We start from the raw sequence: 27005 nt of genomic DNA, 5'->3' as shown, positions 1-27005 counted from the left end.
AACTCACTGTGAATATTTTTTTTAACTTACATTACACACAGTATCAGCTAGGCTGCTACAAAATGAGCAAACGTTTTAAGATAAAAATGTGCTTCTAAAACATAGATTTTATAAATACCCTGAATGTATGTAGTGAAAATCTTTTTATACCTTTCCTTTAAAAGCACACTCTTGAAAGCTCAGCAGGTAACTCTCTTGCAATACCACTTAAAAAGAATAAGGCCCATATTTATACTTTTTTAGGGCTGCATTTGCGCCGCTTTTTGAAGCAAAAGCAGCGCAAACTTACAAAACACATTGGTATTTTGTAAGTTTGTGCTGCTTTTGCATCAAAAAATGACGCTAATGCAGTGCTAAATAAGTACAAATATGGGCCTAATCTGTGATATCATCAAGCTTCAAGTGATTCCATCAACTAAAACCAATACCGGTGCACAAGCATCTTTTCCATTTGCATATTGACCAGTCGAGCACATTTACACTTCTTTCAGGCAAGTAGGCACCCTGGGAAGAAGGCCTGTTTAGCTGTCTGCCCCCGAAGCATTTCAACTCTCATAATTAACCACCCCAGAATGGTTGTCTTTTCACGAAAAGTAGGGCAACAGTTTTCTTCAATTTAAAAAAGTATGGGCACCTTGTGACCCTCAGATTCCACCCAATGGTAAATGGAAATATACAGTATACATTCAGATGTCTACATATAGTATACATGTTTATTACACATAGCACATCTGCATGAATGGTTTATACCAGAGTATTTTTTTCATGTGTACATGTTTAAATAAAAGGAATTTCCGCAAAACCAGAATGCGAGGAGTAACATTTGTACTGTATGGTAAAACCCTCCGAAGAGTCCTTGTGAGTAATGGGAGTGCTTTCCCTGTTTGAAGCAACTGTTACATATAATCAGTGAGGTAGTAAAAAGTGTTTGCAATAAATGTAACAATAAATACGTTAATGTGCATTTATTAGTACAGTTGCTCTAAATAACTAGAGCAACCAACACTGAGCATGGAAAAAACGTTTAGATTTCACTTTAATTAATGAATTGTTGATAAAAACAGTCAACAATGGAGGGGGCAGTCGATGTGTCTGATTCTGTGACTGCAGACTTGAACACATATTGCCACATAAGTTGAAGATTTAAAAAAACTGATGTTTCTGTGTCAAATGGATGGAAATAATACTGCAAAGGAGTGTGCATGTAATTTTACACATGAACACACTCTGCACTGTTTATAATTATCCATTGTGGGGTGTAGGCGATCTACAGCGCCACAACGCAGCAAGGTTCTAGTAGCAAGCACTAAATGAACGGGCCACGGCCGCCATGAGCGTGAAGGCGAAGGAGAGACAGAAAAGGAAAAACGAAGTTTACTCACAGTCAAACATATGGGCAAACGGTGCAATTATTCATGAAACAGGGTCAGTCCCCAAGGCTTTAACAAACCGCCCTGAGGAGGTACAAACGTAAAGCATTTCCCAAAGATAACAAAGGATTTTTGAAAGCCAAGCCCACGAACGAGCGAAGGTCATGGGCGTGAGGTAGGAGTGGTTAAAAGCCCCGCTAGATACCAACACGTGGAAAAGCTGCGCATTTGCGCTGCTATCCGTACTCGTCTTAAAAAGCAAAAAAGTGTACCACCGAACTCACATTTTTTTACAAGTTAAAAAACTCTAGCAGTCTAGCCCAATGAAATGAATTCATTACACCCCAGGTAACGTTTTACTCATTACAGCACATTTTGTACGGTTGACGAACTAAAGGGAATTCTCGTTCATGTTGTCAAAGTATTTTTTAGACACGTCTTTCTTTCTTTTTAAGAAACTTCTTCATTTTTTTAAAATAATTGTATTACTTATAAAACATTGCATAATAATAGATTTTACTATGGGTACCGAATTACAAAATTGTTATACAACTTTTCTTCATCACGTGAGCATTCAAAACTCGACTTGGCAAACCAGAAGAGAATAGGGGGTTCTGTCTTCAAACTGCATTAATCAGAGGCTTCCGCCATTATGTGTGGGCTGCCAGGGAGATTGCAGAGATGGCACAGGCGGAACATGGCAGAGATAGGGAGGCAACCGCAATAGAAGACATGATAGGCCTATGGCTCAGGCCTAGGAGCGGCATGATGATAGCAGATCGGGTGCTGGGGGTCCCAAATACTGTTGGTCATGTTGTTTGTAAAGGACAGGAACCACTATGCAATCCTAAAATCCTGCTCCTGACAATGGCTAGCCCAATACATATAGGCCTCCCATTAACACAATCTCTTTTTTCCCCACAATCTTAGCTCCTCTTATCATCCCTTGCCCGTAGGCAAGAAATTGTCCAGTGCAGGATTTCAGGATTGCATAGCGGTTTCTGTCCTTTGCAAACAATATGGTCTCAGGCTCACTGATGCACAGGGGTCTACTGGATATATGTACTTGGGCGGTGCTGTGCTGAGCAGTAGTAGAACATGGGATGCGGACACCAGGAACAAAGGCTTGGGTCATGACACATTCTGCTGTTGCATGAAATGAGGGCAGCACAGAGGTGTCACTGCTAGATTGGTGGGGTAGGGACTCAAAAACAATGTTGTAATAAGGATGCGTTTAGCCTTCCTCCTTTACCAAGTTAATTCCTACAGGACCTTTGTAATGGAAGCCAGCTCAGTAGCAACTGTCATTCAAGGCCTGCCAGAACAGGTAACCAGGATAAATATTCTAATGTACTAAGATTCCAAAACACACGTCTCTTTCCCTCAAATATCTTTCCCTCAAATGTAAGGAAAATGACAATTTCAACAAAAGGAAGAAAGTTCCCACGGAGGTTTCAAGAACATAGTCAGTATCACCTCCTTCACTTGGGATTTTTGGCCACTCATTCTAGAAGGTAGTTTATAGCGGTTTTTGATCCACTTACTTTTTCACTAACAAAAGCATCCGCCATTCAAAATGTTTACGCTACTCTATCACTAATGTTGAAGGTTCATAGCATCGCATTGCAGTTATGATTTGTTCATTTTTTTCAGTAACTCGAGTATGACTTTCTTAAGCTCCTTTATTGTTTTTAGAACTGGTCACACTGTGGCTAGGTTTTACCGATATTCTGATTACTGTTTTTTTTTCCCAGCATTGGAATGTTGTTATTCAAAATGACCAAGTCTTTCCCTTAATGAACTATCAACGTGCCAATTGTGTTTTGTTATTGTTTTTATTCCTCTTAAGAACAGGTTTGTGAGGAATTTGATTTATCTTTATGCATTTACAGTTTATTACCCCGATGAAGGAGCATCTGGGTCCAAACTGCATTGAGGTCATGATTTTGTGTTCATAACATGGCAGATCAAAGTCAATGTGTTTTGGATTGATGAATAAAAATTGGATAATGACGATTTTCGTTTTTGAAAACATGAATTCTTAAGAATGCTCAATTTTAAGAATTGCAGCAAATTCATCAATAAATACCAATGATCGTGTGAACACTGCTTATATAGTCTTCAAGCACCACAATGGCTGAAAGAGTGACCGTGCACTTTTGAACTATTTTTATGAGAATAGCTATTACTTCGAACATTTACATTTATGATAATCATGAATAGCTATAAATCGTAACAGAGCCATATTACATTTTGTACTAACTAAACACAAAAAACTATGACCAAATTGTAACAAATTAAAATAATTCACTTACATCAAACAATGCCTCATAACAATACAGGAAATATTGACACTCAAAACTTCCTTAAGGTAATTCCTAACCAACATCATCAACCTGTTCTGATCAACAAGCATCTCCTTGACTCACTACCATTCAAAGCAACATGATTACCAGATCTCATACGGCAAGCTTCTTCATCACTTCCCCATTCGTCATCAACATTCCTATTACAACAATAATTATCACGCTCATCTACCTCTTGCTCTGCTGTGCACGTGCTGTTTTTTTTTATACAAGGCTACTTGCCTTAAATTCCATCGCTGGCCATTCTCAAGCTCCACCTAATTGTCATTGGCAGCCTTGCCTTTGTATCAGAGATAGATAATCAGAGATGAAGCAAAAGGGAAGTAGAGGATTGCATCAGAAGTGGTGTTGCCTGAGTTGCGTGTTTGAGATATTATTCACAAATTGCCTAAATGATTTATTCCACCTAGAGTATACTCGAAGAACAATCAAATAATGTTATTTACAAATAAGGCTGATTGCATCATCTCCAGCGGAAGAAGGTGAACTAGGTGAGAACAAATATGGTTGACGCTTAGTAAGACTTAGACTTCAGATGTTTTGGTGTTAATAAGAAAATGCTCTATTTTCTAGCTAACCTCTCTGCAAAGCACTACATTAAATAGTTACTTATCAATCATAGGTCCAGTCATTTCTTCTCCACTAGAGATTTTATTTTAGTAAAATAACCTCATCCAAAACAAACAGCCTTTCCAATTGAGTGTAGGGTGTCAGTTTTTTTTTCCCATGGTTGCTATTTTAAGTATACTTGTTTTTAAATTTTTCTCATTTTTAAGAAAGGTGGATTGTGAAAATGTAAAATGTAGTTGATATTAACAAACCTTGCACATACATTCCAAACTTTTGAAAAGCTAAGCTGTCTGGTCAAGGACTCCAAGCCCCACATCACCACACGCCAGGAGGCGCTTGCAGTACCAGGGACGGATTCTCCCAGCGCTACTTAGTGCAGCACTGATACCTGCAGCGCGGGACATGCCCAGACGAAGACTGGACCAAGAGCAGGCCCATCTGCCCCTTTCGGCGGCTGGTCGAGGCTGGACTGAGCGACCACTCTGACGTGGGCCTAATCCTGGCTCCGAATCATTGATCATTACAGGTTAGCACCTCTTCTAAACTTTTTGAATCACCATGGGCAAACACAAAGCGACTGGCTGCTCAATACTTCCTCACAGACCCACAAGCATTGACACCATGCTAGAGAGAGCTATAGGGGTTGTTACCAACGAAATAGCCCTAACTGATCCAGGGGTGTGGAATTTATTAAAATATCTACTTGTCCAGTGGACAGGTTGCTTCTCAAATCTACTTGTCCTGTAAAAAGATCTACTTGTCCCTTTGGTGCCATGTAGTGTGGCGACAAATTATGGCAGCAATCTCATTATGTAAGTGCTCTGATAATAGCCTCTCTGATTATGCCAGGGCTACTACCATAGTAGGGCTTAAATACTTGCAGTTTCAATCCCTACTGTAACAATTTCCTTATTTTGCCACCTTTCTGCAGATCTGCATACTGGGGCTGGAGGAAGCAGTAAGCAATAGTTCTAGGGCTGGAATGCCTTTGAGTCTGCAAACCTACTAACCTGCATGTTTTAAAGATTTTTACCAGCTTCTCTCTAATATTTTCCCATAATAAGAAAGGTTGGACATTTACTCCTGACAATGGCAGAATTAGAACTTCTTCCAGGGTTGGGAAGAAAGTGGCTGGAGGGAAAATGAACTTGCAAATGCTCAATAGATTTTTACATGAGCAAATCTACACATCGTATTTACCCATGCTAAAATACAGTTCACAAATATTTTATAGGGTACAACATATACCATGGGTGCACTTTTGTGACTTTCTTTAAGAATTTGGGGCCACATGTAGGTAGGTTCAGATTTGCGACCTGCAAATTGCGAGTCGCAAATCCGAATGTAGGATGATGTCCCTGACACCATCTGTGATTCGCAAGGGCTTCGCAAATGCCCACCTCATGAATAATCATGAGGTGGGTCGCAATTTGCGACCCCCTCGCGAATGGCGGCCCTCACAGGGATGGTGGCCTGCTGGAGACAGCAGACCACCATGTCTGTGACTGCTTTTCAATAAAGCAGTTTTTTTTTTTGTAATGCAGCCCGTTTTCCTTAAAGGAAAACGAGATGCATAACAAAAATGAAAAATGAAACGTTTTCGTTTCATTTTTTCAGAGCAGGCAGTGGTCCACAGGACCACTGCCTGCTCTGAAAAAATGTTTACAGTGACATTCACAATGGGGAAGGGGTCCCATGTGGATCCCTTCCCTTTTGGGAAAGTGTTAGCACCCATTTGAAATGGGTGCAAACTGCGATTGGTTTGCACCCGCGTTCGCGGTCACAAAACAATCCTACATTGCACTGCGAGTCGCAATTAGGAAGGGAACACCCCTTACTAATTGCGAGTCGCAAACCCGTTTTGCGATTCGGTAACCAGGTTACCGAATCGCAAAACTGGGTTTGTGCATCGCAGTGTGCTTTTTGCATGTCGCAAACAGCGAAAGTCGCTGTTTGCGACATGCAAAAAGCTACCTACATGTGGGTCTTGGTCCCTAATTAGGTCTGGTGTTAACAAAGACATTTTGTTTTTATTAAACTTCTATTTCTCTCTCTTTCGGCCGGCTTTACTGTGAGTGATCGCATTCTGCTCTTCCACAAGGAGCATATTGCCACACAAAGTAGTTTTGTTCAGTGTCAGGAACTACAGTGGCAATCAGTGACGTAACTAAACTGGAGAGTGCCCCTTTGTAAAGAACATGGAGGAGCCCCCTCTCCAGACTCACTCAGGGCAGGTGCTGTGCTGAAGGGGCCCCCTGGAGGGCGGCTGCGGGGCCTTTGTTATGCCGCTGGTGTGCTTTTAGAGAGTTCAAAAACTTTTTTGGGGGGGTTTGCCAGTGTTTGTTACAATGTTGAGGGCCTGGTAGCTCCCACAACAATAAAGTGTTACAAAAGCCATGTCAAAACAAGACACGCATTGATGAAACTAAAAGACTTATAAAAATATGTCAGATCAGTTGGCTTTGTCAGTGTTTGTTTATTTTCATGCTTCCCATAATCGTGTTGAAAATGGTTACACTGATTTTCCATTAGAAATATTTTTGGGAAATACTAGCATGCATCAACAAATTTTACTAAATGACACTTCATTTGCATATAATCAGAGAGCATTCTGGGAGCATTATACTTAGCCTCATAGCCTAAACTTTTCAAACATGTGTATACACGTTTTTTTTTTTTGTACTGGAACCAACGTCAGTAGTGAAGTGTGACCTTAAAACATTTATTTACAGCACTCACCCTAATAATGAAGACTTTCAAATAATGAACCATAAATACAAGTTCGAACAGCATTATCTTTTGGAAACACATTAACTCAACTGCAGAGAGTTCCACTCTCTGTAATCAGGCAGCCAAAGGGTTTGTGCTGCAGGGGGTTGGGCCTACTTGTCCCTGGGATTAGTCATGGGTTGCCTAGTGGATGACACTGAAAACAGGGAGGTAGTTAGATCCTTTGTGGTCCTTTGCTCCAGGATTAAGCTGACCCCCTCTAACCCTTGCACTTGTCCTCACATTAGTTTGACCACAGGTGCCTGTTAGCTAATTGCTCACTGCGTAGAACCATAAATAAGAGCCTAAGAGATTCTAGTGCTGTGGTTACCCTATGAAAGCATTATAAATCAGAGCCAACCAGGAGATGGAAGGAAGTTATCACCCAACAGTGGGACACATCATCACATACATCCCAAATAGAAGATAGCTAATCTGTGTGGAAAGCCATATCAAACATGTAGAGATTTATTCTGCAGCTGCTTGAAGCTCAAGGTTGCCTGGGATTACGCATCCCTCTCTACTCACATCAGTCACCCTACAGGAAGTTACCTTTGCCCTACAGAAGGGCACAGGGCAAGTCACCAGGCATACTGTCCCTATCGATTTGATCGCATTAAGGCCCATATTTATACTTTTTGACGCTAAACTGCGCTAACGCAGTTTAGCGTCAAAATATTTTGCGCCGTCTAACGCCATTCTGAAGCGCCATGCGGGCGCCGTATTTATGGAATGGCGTTAGACGGCGCAATCAGACCGGCGCTGCCTGGTGTGCGTGGAAAAAAACCACGTAGACCAGGCAGCGCCGGCGTTGGGAAAAAATGACGTTAGGGCGTCTTAAAATGGCGCAAGTCCGGTTGACGCTAAAAAATCGTCTTAACCCGACTTGCGCCATTTTTTTTCGACGCCCATCCCCCATCAACATGACTCCTATCATTGTAAAGATAGGAGTCATGCCCCCTTGCCCAATGGCCATGCCCAGGGGACTTATGTCCCCTGGGCATGGTCATTGGGCATAGTGGCATGTAGGGGGGCACAAATCAGGCCCCCCTATGCCACAAAAATTAAAAAAAAAAATACTTACCAGAACTTACCTTAATGTCCATAGGATGGGTCCCTCCGTCCTTGGGTGTCCTCCTGGGGTGGGCAAGGGTGGCAGGGGGGGTCCCTGGGGGCAGGGGAGGGCACTCTGGGCTCATTTTGAGCCCACTTGTCCCTTAACGCCATCCCTGACCCAGGCGTTAAAAAGCGGCGCAAATGCGCCGTTTTTGGCCACGCCCACTCCCGGGCGTCTCTTTTGCCCGGGAGTATAAATACCACGTAAAGGCCTGGGAGTCATTTTTTAAGACGGGAACGCCTCCCTTGCATATCATTAACGCAAGGAAGGGGTTCACGCTAAAAAATGACGCACACTCCGGGCACTTTGGCGCCCGAAGCGTCTAACGCCATAGTATAAATATGGCGTTAGTTGGCGTTAGTTTAGCGTCGAATTTGCGTCGAAAAAAACGACGCAAATTCGGCGCAACCAGAGTATAAATACGGCCCTAAATCTTAACCTCTGGGCCCCGCTGCTGACCAATGTGTTTAACAATTTAAGTCATCTCACCATACTGAGTTCCTGGGTCACTTCAAATATCATATCGATGTTTAAAAAGAGGAACCGTTCTAAGCCTAACTGTAACCGCCCCATGTCTTTGATCCACATCCCACCTAAAATCCTTGAGAGGGTGCTTTATAACAGAATCTTGGAATGTGTTGAGGATACTAACATCTTGAATGCATGCCGGTACGGTTTCTGTAGCAGAATTGGTACCGTAGAGCACTTGCCTGAATCTGAATTTAAATTTAGGGAAATACACAGGGCCGTATTTATACTTTTTTGAGCGCCGCATTTGCGCTGCTTTTTGGCGCAAAACGGCGCAAACCTACAAAATACAATGGCATTTTGCAAGTTTGCGCCGTTTTTGCGTCAAAAAACGACGCAAATGCGGCGCAAAAAAAGTATAAATACGGGCCACAGTGACCAAACAGTCACCTTTATATCTTGCCTTCATGGATTTGTCCATGGCTTTTGACTGTGTGAACACGTCCAAGCTGTGGCAAAAACACCTGGAGATGGGGCTGGACGCACCTCTCATCCATCTGTTAGTATCTTTGCACACGAACACCAGAGTTAGATTTGGGCAAAATGGCAGAGTGTTGAATAAAATTAACATCATGCCTGGGATTCGTCAAGGGTGCGTGTTTGCCCCACTGCTAGTTATCTTGTATACAAACAAGCTTAGTTTCCAGTGAACCTCCTGCCCTCCCCCCCCTCCCCCCCCCATCCCCCGACGTTCCCATGATTAACAACGCCCCGTTCCTGTTTTGCTGTACGCAAATGATGCAGTTTTACTCGCCTCTATAGCCAAGGCTTTGCATCAGCTAGTCCACTCCTTTGCGCAATTTACGGCAAATCCCGACCTGTCAACAAATGTTGTCAAATCATTCATAATGGCGTGTGGACCCACGCGTATATGACTTCCATGCATTGCAGTCAGCCCTAATCACTTACTCAGTGCCAGCACTTTTTCTAATCTGGGGGTCACTTTTAATGCAACTGGTTCCTGGGCCCCAAATATGTCGCAGTGCAGGGTAAAGCTACCCAGGGCAGCTGGTTCACTTCGTGATCTTCCATCCCCTATACTGCACAGTGTTTCCAGGTAGCAACTTACTCAGGCGAGGTCTGGGGCATTGTAGACTGCACAGCTTTATAGACGGAAGAAAAACGATTTTGGAGGAAAATTCTGTTCGTGGACTATTTACTTCCCATTTCCTCTGACATAAGGAGCTAAGCTTACCTTATTTGTCTCTGTACCCCTCGGTTGGCCTATGTGAAAAACTAATTTGGAGGGACTGGCTTACCCCCAACTTTTTTCTAATGTAACAACACACGTTCTCCCTGGTAGAAAACAAGTGCAAGCTTTATTATTAGCTCAGATACAGGAACATAGGTTAAGTGCAGAACCACTAAACCTAACTGCTGTGGGCTATTTACACCTAAGCCCTGAGAACTCCCTTACTAGTTACCTCTAGATTATCTGGGGGAGCTGGGAACGGTCATTATTGTTTCATTTTAGAACAGACATGGTCAAATACTTGCTCTGTTTCCCATTTGATTGTCAACTCAATCTTGACTTTAGACTGTGCCAATTTAACAACGCATCTAGCCAGTCGCTATTACATTGTACATTTTTTGCAGTTATTATCTAAGACAAATTAACATGTTTTTAGTTCCTTTTATGAAATCTAGAAATATATGGAATTGTATCCAAGCCTACCATCATCTCCAACAGCTATCTGATGACGAGTCTTGTTTGTATGCAAGCTCTTTTCTTCACACAGCAGTAGGATCCCGGGACACAATACATTTTAATTGAATCTGTTGCATGGGTAGCCTCCCTGTTCGTAATATTTTTATAGCTTCTTAATCTGTTTTTACTACCAATCGTATTTGCATGCTGTTTTGCCAAAGGACAGCGCGTTGAAGACGTATTAGTACATTTGTTTTTTCCTTTCTATGGTACTTTATCATTGGCATGGCATACTCATGACATTGCGATGATGGTTATACATGGCAATTATTTTTTCATTATATTTGTATACTTTTATGTTTGTCTTACAGCCGAATAACGTTTTTTGATTCTGATTGTGAAAAGCTACAAAGGTTAAATAGAAATTTTAATATATTGGGGTGATTTTTGAAACAGCTATGAATGTCTATGAATGTCATCCATACGTGATTCACATACATTAATTATACGTTTTTTATTATTTGCGTCTACAAAGTGGTTATCTGTCATAATCCAGTGCCTCGCAAAACAATTAAACAAATTCACATATAATAAAAGCTATGCCCTTTACAAAGGTAACCTAACACCACCTCCTTAAACGTTACAAAAGTTTACAAGTTAGAAAAAAGTTAGATTGCTTTGTGAAAATATGAAAAAATATTACAATATTTTCACACACTATCCCATCATTTTGAGAAATTCTAATGTTATGTCGGAATTTTAAAGAATGGCAAATAATTGTGGGGGCAACTCTCTGAGAAATAGGCCTACCCTTTGAAGTTATGAAAGGCATTTATCTTTTGTTTTTAAGGTTTGTGTTGTTAATGAAAAGTGTACCTCAATACCTTAAAAAAATCAACGGTTTAAAATTTCCTAATAGAGCAATGTTAAGAAGTCTAATTATTGTTTGACAATTTTGTTCATGGTGTTCTCAGCATGGTGAAAAAAGGATCTTTGATTCTAATATGGAGTAGTTACTTACTATATGGCAAAAATACTGCAAAAATCCATCTGCATAAATATACATTTGCCCAACAAAGTTACCCTAGTACAGAGGGTACGAAATAGCCCACATCCTGGAAACTTAACTCCACCCTGTCTGTTGTCATCTATACATCCACACACATGAAAATCACCCAAGAGCCTGACCCTAGAATCCAAAAATTGACAACAGGGGTGTTTTTCCAAATTTCCGTCAGGGATTATCATTTCAAGGAGAGCCCCGAATAAAATATGACAAAATGCCCTTACTGTAGAAGACACATATTTGTCCCAGGGCAAGGTTAAGACTAAGGCTACCTACAAACCACAACCCTATAAGCCTATAGCCATGTTGCCCCTAAAAACATGTAAAGTTACTATTGAGCTGGGGGGTGGGGGGGTTAAAATGTGTAATCTGTTGGGTGGCAGAGGTCTTTGCACCTGGCTGAATGGTGAGATTTATGTCCGCTAGCTCGCAGCAATGGTCAAAAGGACGCCCAAATATATCTTTTTTTCTTAGAGGAATTTCAGATATTTATGAAACCTCTTTATCAAGGCACATATTTGCGGATCTCAAATAATACTATCAACCTACGAAAAAACCGACTGAGTTTGCAGTTTGTAGTTTTGCCTTGTGACCTATTCTTAATCGCTATTTTCATAGTCTGGTACAGTATCATAGTGAAAACGGCAGTAACTCGGCAGATGCTGAGGTTTTATCTGTCTGTCTCACTGGTATCATAGTCTTCTGAGACTGGTCCACCCCGCATACTTTATAGGTACCCATAAATCTGCATTTTCGGGAAAAATTATGAAAAAGAGCAGTTATTATCACTGGCGTGAGGTCAAACCAGACCCCATCTCATCTTAATTATCAAGTTTTTAATTTTCTTTTCAAAATGACCTTTTCAAAATAAAGCTACTTCAACGTTGTATAACCAATCCAGGACAGAATGTATTTCCCAGTCCCGGATGAATACATGTTTTTCCCTATCAACGAGCTAATTAAAAACACTTTAAAAACTGTGCAACTGTTCTTGGGGGGAATCTTTCTGAGAAAAAAAGATTTCCTAGGTTTTGCCCCTTTGGCTCTTGAAGTACAGGTAAACCTGGCCATCATATTACGAGTAATGAGAATGGGGGGTTTCCGCTGACCATAAGGTAGCTCTGAACCCACATCATAATGCCCCTCACATTTCATTTAGTGTGACATATTTTTGCTCATCTGAGCCTAGAGAGCAACAATAACCTCACTAAAAGAGACTGTAAGGCTGAACATGGCGGTGGCCAGCAACAGGAAACACTGCAGAACACAAAGCAAAAGCTGCAAGAGATGTAGTTTACCTTTTGGTTTTAAAATGGTTTGATTTCCTCTTTAATGGTTAGCTGGCTCGTTGCATCTGTCTCGACCATAATTGTTCATAAACTCTCTCTGGCCGCCTTGTGCTACACCATAAACTCTCTCACTCTCATGTATTCGTAAATTCATTGAAGATACAAAGCACAATTCATCACTTACAATGATCAGCGCGATGACTGAAAAGGTGTAGCATATGCAACTTCTGAGTAAAGACCACTGCATTAGTTGTACAACCTGTGCAAAGAGAAATAAAGAACACAATACTTGTTATAACGGCTCAAGGCCACAATACGAATGTAAGATGAAAGTCTGTTTTTCAGTAGATGTTTAAAAATAGACAGAGAAACGGATCGATTTACCTGTAGGTTTTTAAAACGAAAACAGTACTTGGTTTCAAAATATGTATAAAAAGTGGTGTTAGTTTTCTGAGTTGGTCTTGGATTTATTATTTGAACGTGTGTCTCATTTAAAGCCTCTGTGACTACAACAAATGCTTAGCACTAACCCTCCGAAATGCTTAACTGCTGACCCACTCTACCACAAACCTAGAGGGTTAGTATTACCTATTTTTGCCTCTGTCAACCAACTGGGGATCCTCTGGACTCTGCACGGTGTACTCATTTTTAGTGCACCTTATAAGAGCCGGCTTCCTGCATAGAGAGCATCTTACCTCCTCCCATTCTCTTTTTCAACAAGGAAATGACCCACAAACGGTTAACCACTCATATTACTCCAAGTTCTACTTATAGGTAAGGAGCAGCAACGCTTGTATCTGTTTGAACACTTAATAACTGCGAATATCAAGTCAAGGACTGGATGCAGTTGTGATGCATCACATGAAATGCACAATATAAAATTGCAAGGTGCACAAAACAACAGGAGATTAAAAGGAGGAAAAACTAATAAAGGCAAGAAACACACCTTACGGTTATTAATGCTGGTATGTTGAAGTGTGCCCCAAAAATGCGTTTTGGACATTAATAACGGTAATTAGTTTGCATCACCTTTAGTAAGAGTAGATTTTTTATTTATCCGCATGTGCTTGTCCTTTGGACCTGTTCGGCCTACTGGTGTGCCATTAGTGTCATACACCGCTATACATTACTTGTGCGCCTACATCTGAGTTTAGTGTAGAACAAATTTCTGTGTCTCTTCCTTATTTCTACACTAGTACTCTCCAGGAAAAAACCTGCTAAGTTCCAATTTTTCTCAATTGGCCCTCATCTGTCTTCCCACACTCACCTTCTGACATCGTGACATTCTTACATTTTCATGCAATAGTGCTCTCTGCCTGCTGACTTCCCACTCCTGGCATTGTTTCATTCTCTTCTCCTTCGCCACAACCACCATTCTACTAAACTAAACAAAGGACTCTTTTAAAAATGGCACGAGGCAGACCTGCTTCTTCTCGCGTGTATGTCATTGATTTCGGACATGGTATCATTCTAACAATTCAGGAGATAAACAATGTTAGTTTAAAAAAAAAAAGTTCTGCAGAGGTATGCAAAGTAGGGTGTCAAAACTAGTGAGGAGAACTTTCATCTTTATAGTGGAATGAACAGCGCACTGCTCCTTCAATGGCAAACCTAACAGGCCTGAGTATCTATAGAATTATTTCTATCACATCTTAGCCCAATAAAATCTAAAAAAGAGATAAGTCAAAATCAAGAATACGTTGAGACAAAGTACATCTTTACTTAGCCTTTAGTCAAGTTTGATGACTCTGAGGAGGAAAGAAAAAAATCCTGCTCTCATCTTAAAAAAAAAGAAAGCAACACTAACACTGATTAATGATAAGAAGGCCTAGATTTCATGGATATTTGAGACCAGCTAACTAGACTCAAGGAATGAACATGGCCTCTAGAAATGCTTTGGAGTGGATCAAGTCCTTACACCTTAATCAAAGCCACTAAGTGAAGACTGAGTCAGAGGAATGTTTCACTTTAGGAATGGCACAGATAAACTATCTACATGTACAAATATTAGGGTTATACCGGCGACATTCCAAGGGGCATATTTATACTCCGTCTGCACCGATTGTGCGTCAAGATTTTTGACGCACAATCAGCGCAAACGTTGCCCCGTATTTAAACTTTGACGCCCGAGCCCGCGGATGACAAAATTCTGCCGTGTGCGTCATTTTTTGGATGCGGCAACCGGCCTTGCGTTAATTATATGCAAGGTAGGCGTTCCCGTCCAAAAAATGGCTTAAACGCCCGTGCTTCGTATTTATGCTTTCGGGCAAAAATGACGCACGGCCGGGAGGTGGAGCCAGAAAATGACGCACAGCCCGATTTGCATCAAAAATTAATGCCTGGGTCAGGGCAGGCGTTAAAATGGTGCAAACACACCTGTATATAATCAGAACACACAGAACAAACAGCAGAGCAGCAGAGCAGCAACAGGGAGCCATGGAGGTGATTGTAATCCAGCATGCACGCAGACGCAGAGCCCAGCAACAACAACAGCAGCTACAACAACAATAGCAGGGACCCCAAAGGCAGCGCAGAAGGCAGGAGAGGATATTCCGCCCATGAACAATCCTTCAGGGCCTCAGGGAACACGACATCATACAGAGGTACCGGTTGAACTGGCAGGCCATTCAGCAGCTGCTGCGAAACATTGAACAGCAGTTGGCCCCCACTTTGGTGACACCACGCACCATCCCAACAAAAACAAAGCTGCTTGCCGTACTTCATATGCTGGCAAGTGGCTCTTTTCAAACAACTGGTGCCCTGGTTGGCAGAATATCACAACCATCATTCTCCACCTTTTTGCCCAAAGTACTGGATGCCATCATTCAACTGACACCAGCCACATCTGCTTCCCTAACACACTGCAGAAGCAGCAGGAAACTAAACAGGGGTTCTACGCAATCAGTGGCTTCCCACACGTCCTTGGTGCAATCGACTGCACACATGTACGCCTTGTGCTACCTGCTGCAACTGAACACCTCTACCGCAACAGGAAGCACACACATTCCATCAAAGTGCAGGCCATAGTCGATCACCAAGGATTGATCACCAACATTGTGGCTAAATATCCTGGGAGTGTACATGACTCCTTCATCTTCCGTCACTGCACCATCAATCAACACTTCCAGGATGGACGGTATCGCAATGGACTACTTGTTGGTAAGTACAAAAACCCACATATATATACACTGCACAGCAACCTTCTAGGACACACAACACATACACCACAACAGCAACATGTCAACAGGAACACACTGAGGTCCTGACATCACTAGCCATGTTTCTTAAGTCACCATTGAACCTGTCACACATCGGATTTTACTGTACAGCCTAATATGAAGACATTAATGAGTGTGGTTGCCTAAATGTCACCTTGCAAATTGTAAGTGTCCCAATGACCTTTACATTGATACATTGCCTAAGTCTAAAGGTATGGGATGTCCAGGGTACTTTGATATGAACGTGTTAACAACACTTTCAATTTTAACACTGCATGGAACTATCATCTCACCCCCAGTGAAGACACACGGACACCTGTATCACAAGTCACAATGCTAGGGAGGGCACACTGTACTGAAAATCCAAAAACATACTGCTGACAAACGGTTAGCAGACAAACACTCGTTCAGCCAAGGAAACAACACAATGCAGATGGTATAGCCTACAAACATAGGATGTCACATTAGTACACAAAAGAGTCACAGACAACACAAGACAACTACTGCCATTAAAGGTCTTTTCAATAGTGCCATCTACATCAACATGATCCCATTCATTTTCTTTTGCAGCTGATCAGGGGTATGGCATCCAGCCATGGATTATGACACCATTTGGCAACCTGAGTACAGCTGCAGAGCGTGCATACAACGAGGCCCACGCAGCATTGTTGAGCGGACCTTCGGCATCCTCAAGTCAAGGTTCCGCTGCCTCGACATCACTGGTGGTAGCCTCCTATATTCCCCCGAGATGGTCTGTAGGATCATCCTCACATGTACAACATTTGTGTCAGAAGAAACATTCCCCTCCTGGAACCAGAGCCACACATGCCTGAAGAGGAGGAAGAGGAGGATGATGGCCTGCAACAGGAGGGGGAACTACAGAACATAGCTGCTGGTATACGCAGCGGCAACAGATTGTAAATAATTTCTTCTGAATATGATCACCTTCACCACTTTAGTTAACTAATGTAAATAAACACCTATTATAATCACCATATCATGGTCTGGCTATTCCTTTTTACACACCTTCATCTCTACTTATCAGAATAAGAGTGTTGCCTCATGGAGCATTGCTGAAATACTGAGTTGGACAATGAACATCCCAGAGCTTATGTGATGCCTAACATACAATGGTCACATACACACACACTCTTAATGACATATATCATGTACATATCTCCTTTGAAGGCCTATAACAGAGGACCACAACTATTTCACACATACATGTTGAAAGCAAGGTCCAACGCAGCATATGGCACACAACTATGACACCATCACTCAATAAGGGGAAAACAAGCCTCATACATGAGGCAGTCAATGTGCTTTGGCATCACTAACAGGAATGTCTGACAAGACCCTTGACAGCAGTTAGTCCAACTGCATCCAATATTTGCAAGGAATATCTGTGACTAGAGTTCCATAGAAGCAGAACATAGATAGCACATGTGCCACACATATGACATGCATTGCGCACATGACATTCCATGTACATGTCAGCCCATTTCCGAACTCATCACACACCCATGCACCTGGTCACAACCCACCTGTCGGAAGAGGTCCCTGGAATACAAAGATGTGTACCCTGATAATACTTCCTCTACAAACACAGACCAACATTAGCAAACCAGTGTGCAACACCCTTTACTAAAGTATGCCATTGTCAAAGAACATCTGACTGCATGGACGTCAGGTCAATTTATACACTGTCTTCTAGTTTCAAAGCCCTGTTAGCACATGTAGATTGCTTCCCCTTGTGAAACTGTCTGTTGGTCTTTAGAATGCAAGTCTCACCTACAGGACTGGTGAGAAACAGATGCAGCCCACACCTGTGAATACCTCCATGCACACCACCCATTACAAAAAGCACTGCCCCTGGTGATGCCTGGAACAGCATAGTAGTAGCCATTATGTCAAATACATCGTCAACCATTGATAGTAATTAAGCCGTGTAACACAGCCCTTGGGTTCATTTGTCACCTTCAAAAACACAGGACATACACAGATTGACATGTCAACTCTCTAGTTTGTCCTCCAAACAGTCTCAGTCAGACCACTGATTATGTAACTTGTCCAGTAACTGGCTCCTGAATCATCTTGCGTTCTGTCAGCCTGACTGACAACTGTCTGTGCGTCACACTAAAGTATCCCTGTGTCTACATATGTACCACACTTGCGTTGGCAAACCTGCCATTCATCAGGGGGCATTGGGCATGGGCTTCTACCATGCATACACAAATACATTGTATAGCATCATCTGCCTTTTAACTGTACCATTTGAGTTAAATCCTCTTGGAAATGCAAATTTCATGGCCCATCGCTTTTCTGGGTTGCATTTATGCATGAATGGCAAAGTGTGACAGTGTCCCAGGGTCATAGGCAGGGCTTGGGTACGGGGCTTTCAGCACAACCAGCAACCTCTGATAATGTACATGACTAATACACAAATGTCAGAACCATGACAGTTCACACACAGCATCACAGTGCGCACAACATAGTGATGGGCCGTGTGTGCTGAATAGCTGCTAGAATAAACAGCACAGAGGCTATGATGTTTCCAGATGCAGTGGGAAGTGCAGAGGCCAACCTGTGTACAAATGTTGTAATGACACCTGCCGGAACATGACAATTGAGACATTATCTCACTCAGCACACCAAGGTTGCCCTGTTGACTGTCTCATTACACATCGTTAGTGACAGGGTGGGACCATCCACATGTTGGTTCACTTGTCCACATCTACTTTACTCACATTGATCAACAAAGGATACTCAGTAGTTACAGGAATAGCTGCCACTGACTCATGATGAGTCCTGGTCCGAACTGTGACAAATTACATCCCAAAAAATCTACAGGATCATCATTGGAGCACACACATGAACAAGACACCTATGTGAAAATGATCACTGGAAATATGTGGACACGTGCTGTCTTGTATGCTGGTCCACCACAGCCACTTGATAGTTGGGGCTTACTTCTATGGCCTCAAGTGTGGTGTCATCATACATATGAGATTGACCCTTGTCTGTCTGTGCAAACAACATGGTACCCACTTCCTCAATGCATGTGTATGACTCACTGTGGGATTCATCAACTAGTGCCTAGGGAGCTCTTACCAATACTCTAGGACATAGGATGTAGAAATTGTGGACCTTTGACATGAACATGTGTCTGCCATCCATCTGGTGCCTGCTATGTCACATGTGGTGTCTACGTGACCCTAAAACTTGGAAGTATACTTTGTGGGTGTTGTTACATGTATGACTAACACATGCCCTTGCTCATTCCAATTTTTACTTGCATCTTAGGGTTGGACACATGGACGTCACATTCATACAACCAAATGTACAATAATGCTTTCTGTGATGTACACACACACACCTGGTCAACCAACAAATTAGTTGTCAAAGCACACACTTTGAGCCAAAGGCAATTAGGTATTGCACATATGTTCGTCCCATTGCTATCCTATCCTTATGGCAAATATGCACAATTTGTGCCATACATATATGTGGGCCACACATATGACCATCTATGACGTCAGCCAACTGTAAACATACTGTGAAGGGTGTAGTGGATGATGTTCCGCTGCAGTATGATGTCACACATGTGAACATACACCATCAACACCATACTGTCTTCAATTAGCCAATCTCTGATGTGTTCCAAATGTAAATTAACCAAAAAACATGTAAAAATGCCCCAAACCAGTTAATGCACTGTAATTTTGACGTCCCTAGTGGTGTGCGTCATTTTTTGTTGCACAAAACTGTATTTGCCTCTTTATTTGGACGCACAGGAGTGAAATATAGCCCGCATCCAGATATTTGTACAGTCCATGTATCATTAAGTGGATGCGGGTTAATATTCACGTCTGTGCGTCAAAAGAAAATGACGCAAATACAGTTTTGTGCAACAAAAAATGACGCATAACGCGAAAAAGGCAGGACTTTTCATTCAGGAAGTGATGTAATAGGATATCCTGTTTACAGATCTTGTACAGTGGGTGTACTTTCACTTTCACTTTGCAGTCTATGATCCTTCTAGACTGTGTGGCTGTGTAGAGAGTGTTGTCCAGAGATTTTGTGCTGTATTTGTCCTTTGTGCTATCTGTAAAGTCCTTTTGTGAAATAAATTTTGTTTGTGTATACTGTAGTACTGTGTTTTGTCTACATTTGTCCATTTATCTTGTGTATTTCTTGTTTGTGGGGGTCTGTTGTGGGTAGTGTTTAGGTTGACTTTTTTTCTGTCTTTTTACCCCTACTTTCACCCATTTCCCCTTTCTATTTCTTTTACCCCTATTCCTTCTCTTCAATTAGAAGTATGTCTGGTAGGCCACATCTTGGCAGGATGGGGGAAGAGGAGTTGGGGGGCCTCATCTGGCTGGTGACACATTTCTTGCCGCTCATGATCAAGGCAGTGTCATACAGGGCTATCCGACAGAGGCGCGCAGAATCCGGTGGGGAAAGGTTCTGCATCACCTGCAGCGTGTGTATGCCAGCCAGAGGAGTGACCACCAGCTGAAGCACCAGTGGGCTGACCTCATCACCAGGGAGCAGGATCTCTTGGACCACCTGGGAATCATGATTGGTGGCACTGTTGGTGAGTACGACTATTGTTATTGTGGACAAATGAATGCTGTGTTGTGACATCAGTGGATTAGTGCAATGTCTGCCAGCTAACTTGATGACTGTGTGTAAATTTGGGGACATATAAGGGGATCATTGATGCACTATGGCAAGGATCACAATTGCTAGCTGTCAGGTAGCACGTGCTCAGCAAACTTACAGGTAACTTTACCATGAAGGAAATTGGTGCAGCCTTTCTGTCAGCACAGCTAACAAAATAGAAGCCAATCATGTCTATATAGGGTATTATTGACAGAGAAGTACAGATGTACCAACATTTAGGCCAACTATGTTGACGCAAATTGCTAGACTGACTTTAGAATCACTACATGATGCTGAAAATGAGTGCTGCCTTCACAACAATTTATAATAGCAAAGTGGCTCAAACATTGGTCTCATGTGAGTCTGGTGAGTGTGGAAGGAGAGCGTTCACAGAAGTACTATGAATGTGTGGGATTATTGTGTTTCTTAATCTTTTAGGATAAATGTCAGTTCATGATTTGAATACATCGTGTAAAGGTGTAAGTTGCCCTCAGCTAACATCGTAAGATGTTTGTTGGAATCGGTTGAGCCACAATCCAAATATGGATGGCAGACCAAGTGTATGCACATGGCTTTACATCTCCATGGTTGGTGCAAATCACCATAGCTGGGTCACATCAATTGACTATACTGTAACAACAGGATGGCTTACAGGAGTCCCTGCCCCTCCCTCTGTACATTGGGCCTATGTGCACTAAATGTGACATGGTCACAAGGCATGTTTGACTGGTAATGCAGTCCTCAAGTAACCAGGCGTTGGATGTTTCTCTTGGATGCACATGATGAGACGACTACACTCCATATTTTTTCGTGCTCACCAATTATGGGTCAAGTTTGCAACCACATGATAGTTAGGGCCAATGTATGTGTGCAGATATGTGTGTAACTGTCACAGGAGACCCATGCTATGCAAGTTGGGCGTGAAATATCAGATGCAGTACCATCATGTCTGAATGGCTGCCATTCACTTATTCAGCCTACACATTGTAAATGATACTGAAAATGTTGCACTGTGCACAGATTTTGAGCACATTTCTTCCTTCCATACCTTACAGGTGGACCGGTGCCCTACACTGTGGGAGAGGTGGCGACATTTTAGGACCCCGACCACTACAGTAAGTGTTGATATGTCTGTTATGTGTTGTGTTTGCTGGTTATGGACTCGTGTGAGTTGGACGCATAGCAAGGTGTGATGCTGTGGTCAAGTTTTTCACTTGTTCCATGAGTGGGAATGCAGTTTTCACATGTTTTGAGTTAGCCAATGCGTATCCAATGGTATCATGTAGGGATTGTAGGACATCCCTGTAGGCCTTACTGTGAGTACAGGGGATAGTCATGTCTCTGACACCTGTATCGCCAAGAGTCGCAATGGAAGTCAGCCCCTATTTAGTCAGCCTGTCAGACCCACATTCTCTAAGATTGGTGGAGCTATTAGCTTCCCAATAGACATCTGCTTCACTATTTACCTACGTAAGTTTGAAACAGTAGGTAGAACCTTCTAGCATCATGCACTTCCACATGTAGTGCATCAAGTCTGTGGAACCTGAGGGTAATGGCCTAGGTGTGCATGCAATTCATGATCATGGGTGTTCTCGCAACTCTATGTCTGATGTAAGTCAGGCCTCACTGGAAGTATATGTTGTGTACTAAGTTCTGATTTTCCTGACATGTCTGACCCTATGAGTGTTCTAGGGTTTGCTGACTCCAAAATGTAGATAGACCTTACCTGTGGTGTGTCTGTAGAGACAAACATGTGTGGATTAGCCTATACACTCCTCGGTGTACATGTTGTTGGCAAATTATAGTTGTATATCCACCACCCCCCCTCAAACACGGCCATGGGTTTGTGCATGGGGTACCTAGTATTGATGCTACCAGTATGTTACACATACCTGTGAATAAGTGATGGTTTGGTTGCATACTAGTATACACACTCAGGTTTGGCACTTGGTACCATACTGGAAAGTCCAGTTACAACTTGCAGACCATGTGGCTTTAGTTTTGCTTTCCGTACACTGACATTTGTAGCCCAGCTCTTGGTGGAGGATATGCAGCATGATTCTTAGATGTTAACTGTCAGAACTCAGATTGCAAGTCAAGGCCAGTTGTTACCCATCTTTTGGGTTATGAATGTGCTTTGTGTGATGTGCCCTTTGTTGTCTGGCCTGCCATGTATTTCCTCAGGGACATTCAATGCTCTGTATCGTGCTATGAGCTGTTAGAAGTACAGTAGATGTAATGTCTGATTAACTTGCTGTGCTGTTTCGCACAATGCAATTACTAATGTGGCATATCTGCATTTGTCTTCACAGCAGCTAACATGACTCCAGACCAGGTCCGTGAATTTCAGCGTCGGGCCATGCGATACCAGCACATCCTGCTGGTGGAGTCGGGGTTCCGGAGGATGGCCCGGCGATATCGCCATGAACGTGCCTCCGGGGCATGGCGAGCCTTCCCACAGGGTGGGCCTACTGTGCCCACCACAGCCACCACAGAAACAACCACCAATGAGAGCCAGGTGGCCCCACCCACAGCTGCCTCTGTTCAATCTACATCTGCTGGACTTCCTGGCCCCAGCATTGCCACTGGTGCTGGACAGCCCACACAGACCTCCTCCACCGGTACCCAAACTGCCACTGCTCCAGCTGTTGACCCTGCCGCCTTCAATAGACTTGAAAACAAGATGGACAAAGTGCTGCGCAAGGTGAGCCACCTGAGCCGGGACGTGCGGCACATTAAACGGCGGGTCAAGGATATCAAGAGGACCCTCAGGAGGGCCACCCTCTAGACAGTTGAATAGATGGAGATGATACCCTGCCCTCCCTCCTTTTTCCTTGTTCTTATACTTAGTGGGCTTAGGGGGCTTAGTATTAGGTTAGTATAGGTTGTTAGTTTAGTCAGTGTTAGTGGGTGGGGGTAGGGGGCCCAGCTTGTTTCTTTTTTGACTTATTACATGTGTGAGTGGGTGGGTGGGGGGCTATGTTGGGGTTCTTGTGTGTAAAAAAAAAAAGAAAAAAAAGAAAAAAACATAAAAAAACAATTTACCAAAAAAATATGTATATACGTTTCAGATAGTTTAGTATGTGTTTAGGTCAGTATGTGTTATCCTCAATGTGTCCCGTCTCATAAGGGGGCTGGGGGGTAGATGTTTAGTACGTTTCGTTACATGTGATAAGTAAGTGTAGCTTAGGTTAGTTAGGGATAGTTGTGGGTAATGAGTAGTCAGGGTAGATTAGGGTAGGTAAGATTTTTCCCTCAGTTTCCTCATTTATGGTTAGCTTTTAATAAATATTTGGTTACCCCTTAATAGTATGTGTTGAATGGTACTTGATCGTGGGTTTGGATTCCGTGTACATCTCTTTTGTACTATAACATCTGTGTCCAATGCTACAAACAAATCCCAACTGAGCTGTACGATTGGCAGCTAACCCAGAGCTACCTTGCAAAGTGTCTACCCTTTGTTGCAACCACCAATCACAGTTAATATGGATGACAATGTGTTTCTGTTTTCAAAGTCACTAACAGTGCTTCCAGACTTGATATTGGGGAAACAGTTTTAGGTCTGACTGCAGTGTGATGATCATGCACCCCCTTATAAGATGAGTTCTCATTGGCAATCTTGTATTCTTGTCTTCATGACCCTCATACATCATTTGTGACACAGTTCGGCATGATTACCTATTGGTACGTTAACTCAGACATCTATATTTGTGCAGTTTTTTTAGTGTTTACTTAGATTAGTGTGGCATGTTTATTGTGTTATTTTTGCACGTTGACAACATTTAGCGGCCACTATTTGATGACTTAATTATCCCCTGAGGAAGCATTCTTCTGTCCAACACAGCATGGTGGTCTATGGTTTCTCACTTTATCAGATTATTCCCTCAGGATGGGCAGAGTATGATGCAATCATGGTCACTGTGCAGATTTCTCTAAATACATAAAGGGGGTGATTCTAACCCTGACGGGCGGCGGAGGCCGCCCGCCAGAGTTCCCCCCTCCAGAACACCGCTCCGCGGTCATAAGACCGCTGCGGTGATTCTGGGTTTTACACTGGGCTGGCGTGCGACCGCCAAAAGGCCGCCCGCCAGCCCAGTGGAAAACAACCTTCCCACGAGGACGCTGGCTCAGAATTGAGCCGGCGGAGTGGGAAGGTGCGACGGGTGCAGTTGCACCCGTCGCGAATTTCACTGTCTGCAATGCAGACAGTGAAATCCCTTGTGGGGCCCGCTTACGGGGGCCCCTGCAGTGCCCATGCCAGGGGCCCCACGACAACCCATAGAAGCCATGGAGGATTCTAATGGGCAGCGGAAAACCGGCGGGAGACCGCCGGTTTTCCACTTCTGACCGCAGCAAAACCGCCGCGGTCAGAATGCCCTGCGGGGCACCGCCAGCCTGTTGGCGGTGCTCCCGCCAACCTCAGAATGACCCCCAATATCTGGACAGTTGTATTGACAAGCTACGTTATTTGACAGTCAGGACATTTCAATTATCTACTGCGCAGTTGATATGTCATATTACCCAGAGACAGATTTGTTGTGTAAGTGCTATTTATTGAAAAGTGCTGTAGTGCTATATGTACATTGTCCATGACTGTGAGTCCATTGTAGTGATATCTTCCATTGTGATCCAACACAAGGGTTTACCAAAATGCTTCTGTCATGCTGGGGTTGCTGTTTCAGACAGTGCAGAGGGACAGACTTAGCCAATGAGTAGGAGAGAGACAATCACTGGGCTGGGTGACAAGATATAGGGGGTCATTACAACCCCGGCGGACGGTTTTAAAGGTGCGGTAATAACACAAACAGGCCGGCGGACAATAAAAGGGAATCATGACCCTGGCGGAAACCGCCAACAAAGACACCCACTTTAACACAACGCCCGTCACAGCGGTACAGACAAGCAGCGCGGCGGTCACCGCCAACAGACAGGTGGAAGACAATGTACCGCCCATAGTATCACACCCCGCCAATCCGCCACCTTTTCCAGGGCGGATTCACCGTGGATAAAAACACGGCGGAAACAGTTACTGCAATGGGAAAACGCTCACCTGAACACATCCCACGAGGAAGGAGGACTCCATGGAGCCGGAATTACAAATCCTACCGGCCCTTCTCTTCCTACTCATCTACGAAGACCAGCGCTGGCGCCGGCGAAGACAACGGTGAGTACTGCACCTACGGCATAGGGAAGGGGGGAGGCAAAAGTTAGGGGAAACACACAAAATACCCCCACCCTCGCATATTACAACACACACACCAATGCATTCACAAAAATAACAGCAACAACCCACAACCCCCCCGGAAGAATGCAAAGACAAAACGAAATCAGTTCAAACATTGTAATGTATCAATATACTTGTGTCAATTATATACAGATATATTATAAAATTATTCAAAAGTATATACATTACGAGAAGTAGTGCAGATATGCACATATCAATGTCCGTGCACCACTAGTCCAAAAATGCATGGGCGAGGCCCACAAAAGATACCTGTCCACAAACGGAGAGAACACTGCCAGGGCACCAGATAGAAATACTACAGGCACCTCAGGGGGAAGGGAAGGGGGGGCACCTCAGGCGGATGACTGCAAAGCCAGATCCACGACGGGGCTCCATGCCCATTGATGTATCCTGGGGAGTGCAAAGCCACAGTCTCTCAAGTCTCTACAGTGGGTGGTTTGCCCACTGTACCATCCCGGGGAGTGCAAAGCCACAGTCTCTCAAGTCTCTACAGTGGGTGGTTTGCCCACTGTACCATCTTGGGGAGTGCAAAGCCACAGTCTCTCAAGTCTCTACAGTGGGTGGTTTGCCCACTGTACCATCCTGGGGATTGCAAAGCCACAGTTTCGCAAGTAGATAACAGCCTCCATTGGTTCTGGAGGGGGACTGGTGCCCATACTGGATTAGTCTCCCCGTGACAGTTCCTGTCCCGTCACTGTCCCAGCTGCACATGGGATAACGATGCTTGATGTGGCGGCCTTTTCATTCTTCCCCGGTGCATGCCCTGTTCAGCGGTGCTTTGCCATGGCGGTTCTGGACTGTTCAGCGGTGCTTTGCCATGGCGGTCTCTGGACTGTTCAGCAGTGCTTTGCCATGGCGGTCTCTGGACTGTTCAGCGGTGCTTTGCCATGGCGGTTCTGGACTGTTCAGCGGTGCTTTGCCATGGCGGTCTCTGGACTGTTTAGCAATGCTTTGCCATGGTGGTTCTGGACTGTTCAGCGGTGCTTTGCCATGGCGGTTCTGGACTGTTCAGCGGTGCTTTGCCATGGCGGTCTCTGGACTGTTCAGCGGTGCTTTGCCATGGCGGTCTCTGGACTGTTCAGCAGTGCTTTGCCATGGCGGTTCTGAACTGTTCAGCGGTGCTTTGCCATGGCGGTCTCTGGACTGTTCCGCGG

The 27005-nt window shown here is 43.5% G+C and overlaps 1 protein-coding gene across 1 annotated transcript in view; it reads right to left on the bottom strand.

Moving 5' to 3' along the window:
• The window catches only part of LOC138259754 (sodium/potassium/calcium exchanger 4-like), a 505351-nt gene that overhangs the window by 328372 nt on the left and 149974 nt on the right, over positions 1-27005 (bottom strand). Inside the window, exon 5 of the mRNA XM_069207641.1 lies at positions 12908-12982. Coding sequence (XP_069063742.1) covers positions 12908-12982 — 75 coding nt within the window. The remainder of the gene's footprint in view (positions 1-12907; positions 12983-27005) is intronic.

Source organism: Pleurodeles waltl, chromosome 9, assembly GCF_031143425.1.
Source record: "Pleurodeles waltl isolate 20211129_DDA chromosome 9, aPleWal1.hap1.20221129, whole genome shotgun sequence".
Lineage (NCBI taxonomy): Eukaryota > Metazoa > Chordata > Amphibia > Caudata > Salamandridae > Pleurodeles > Pleurodeles waltl.
This window is presented reverse-complemented; position numbering and strand designations above follow the sequence as displayed.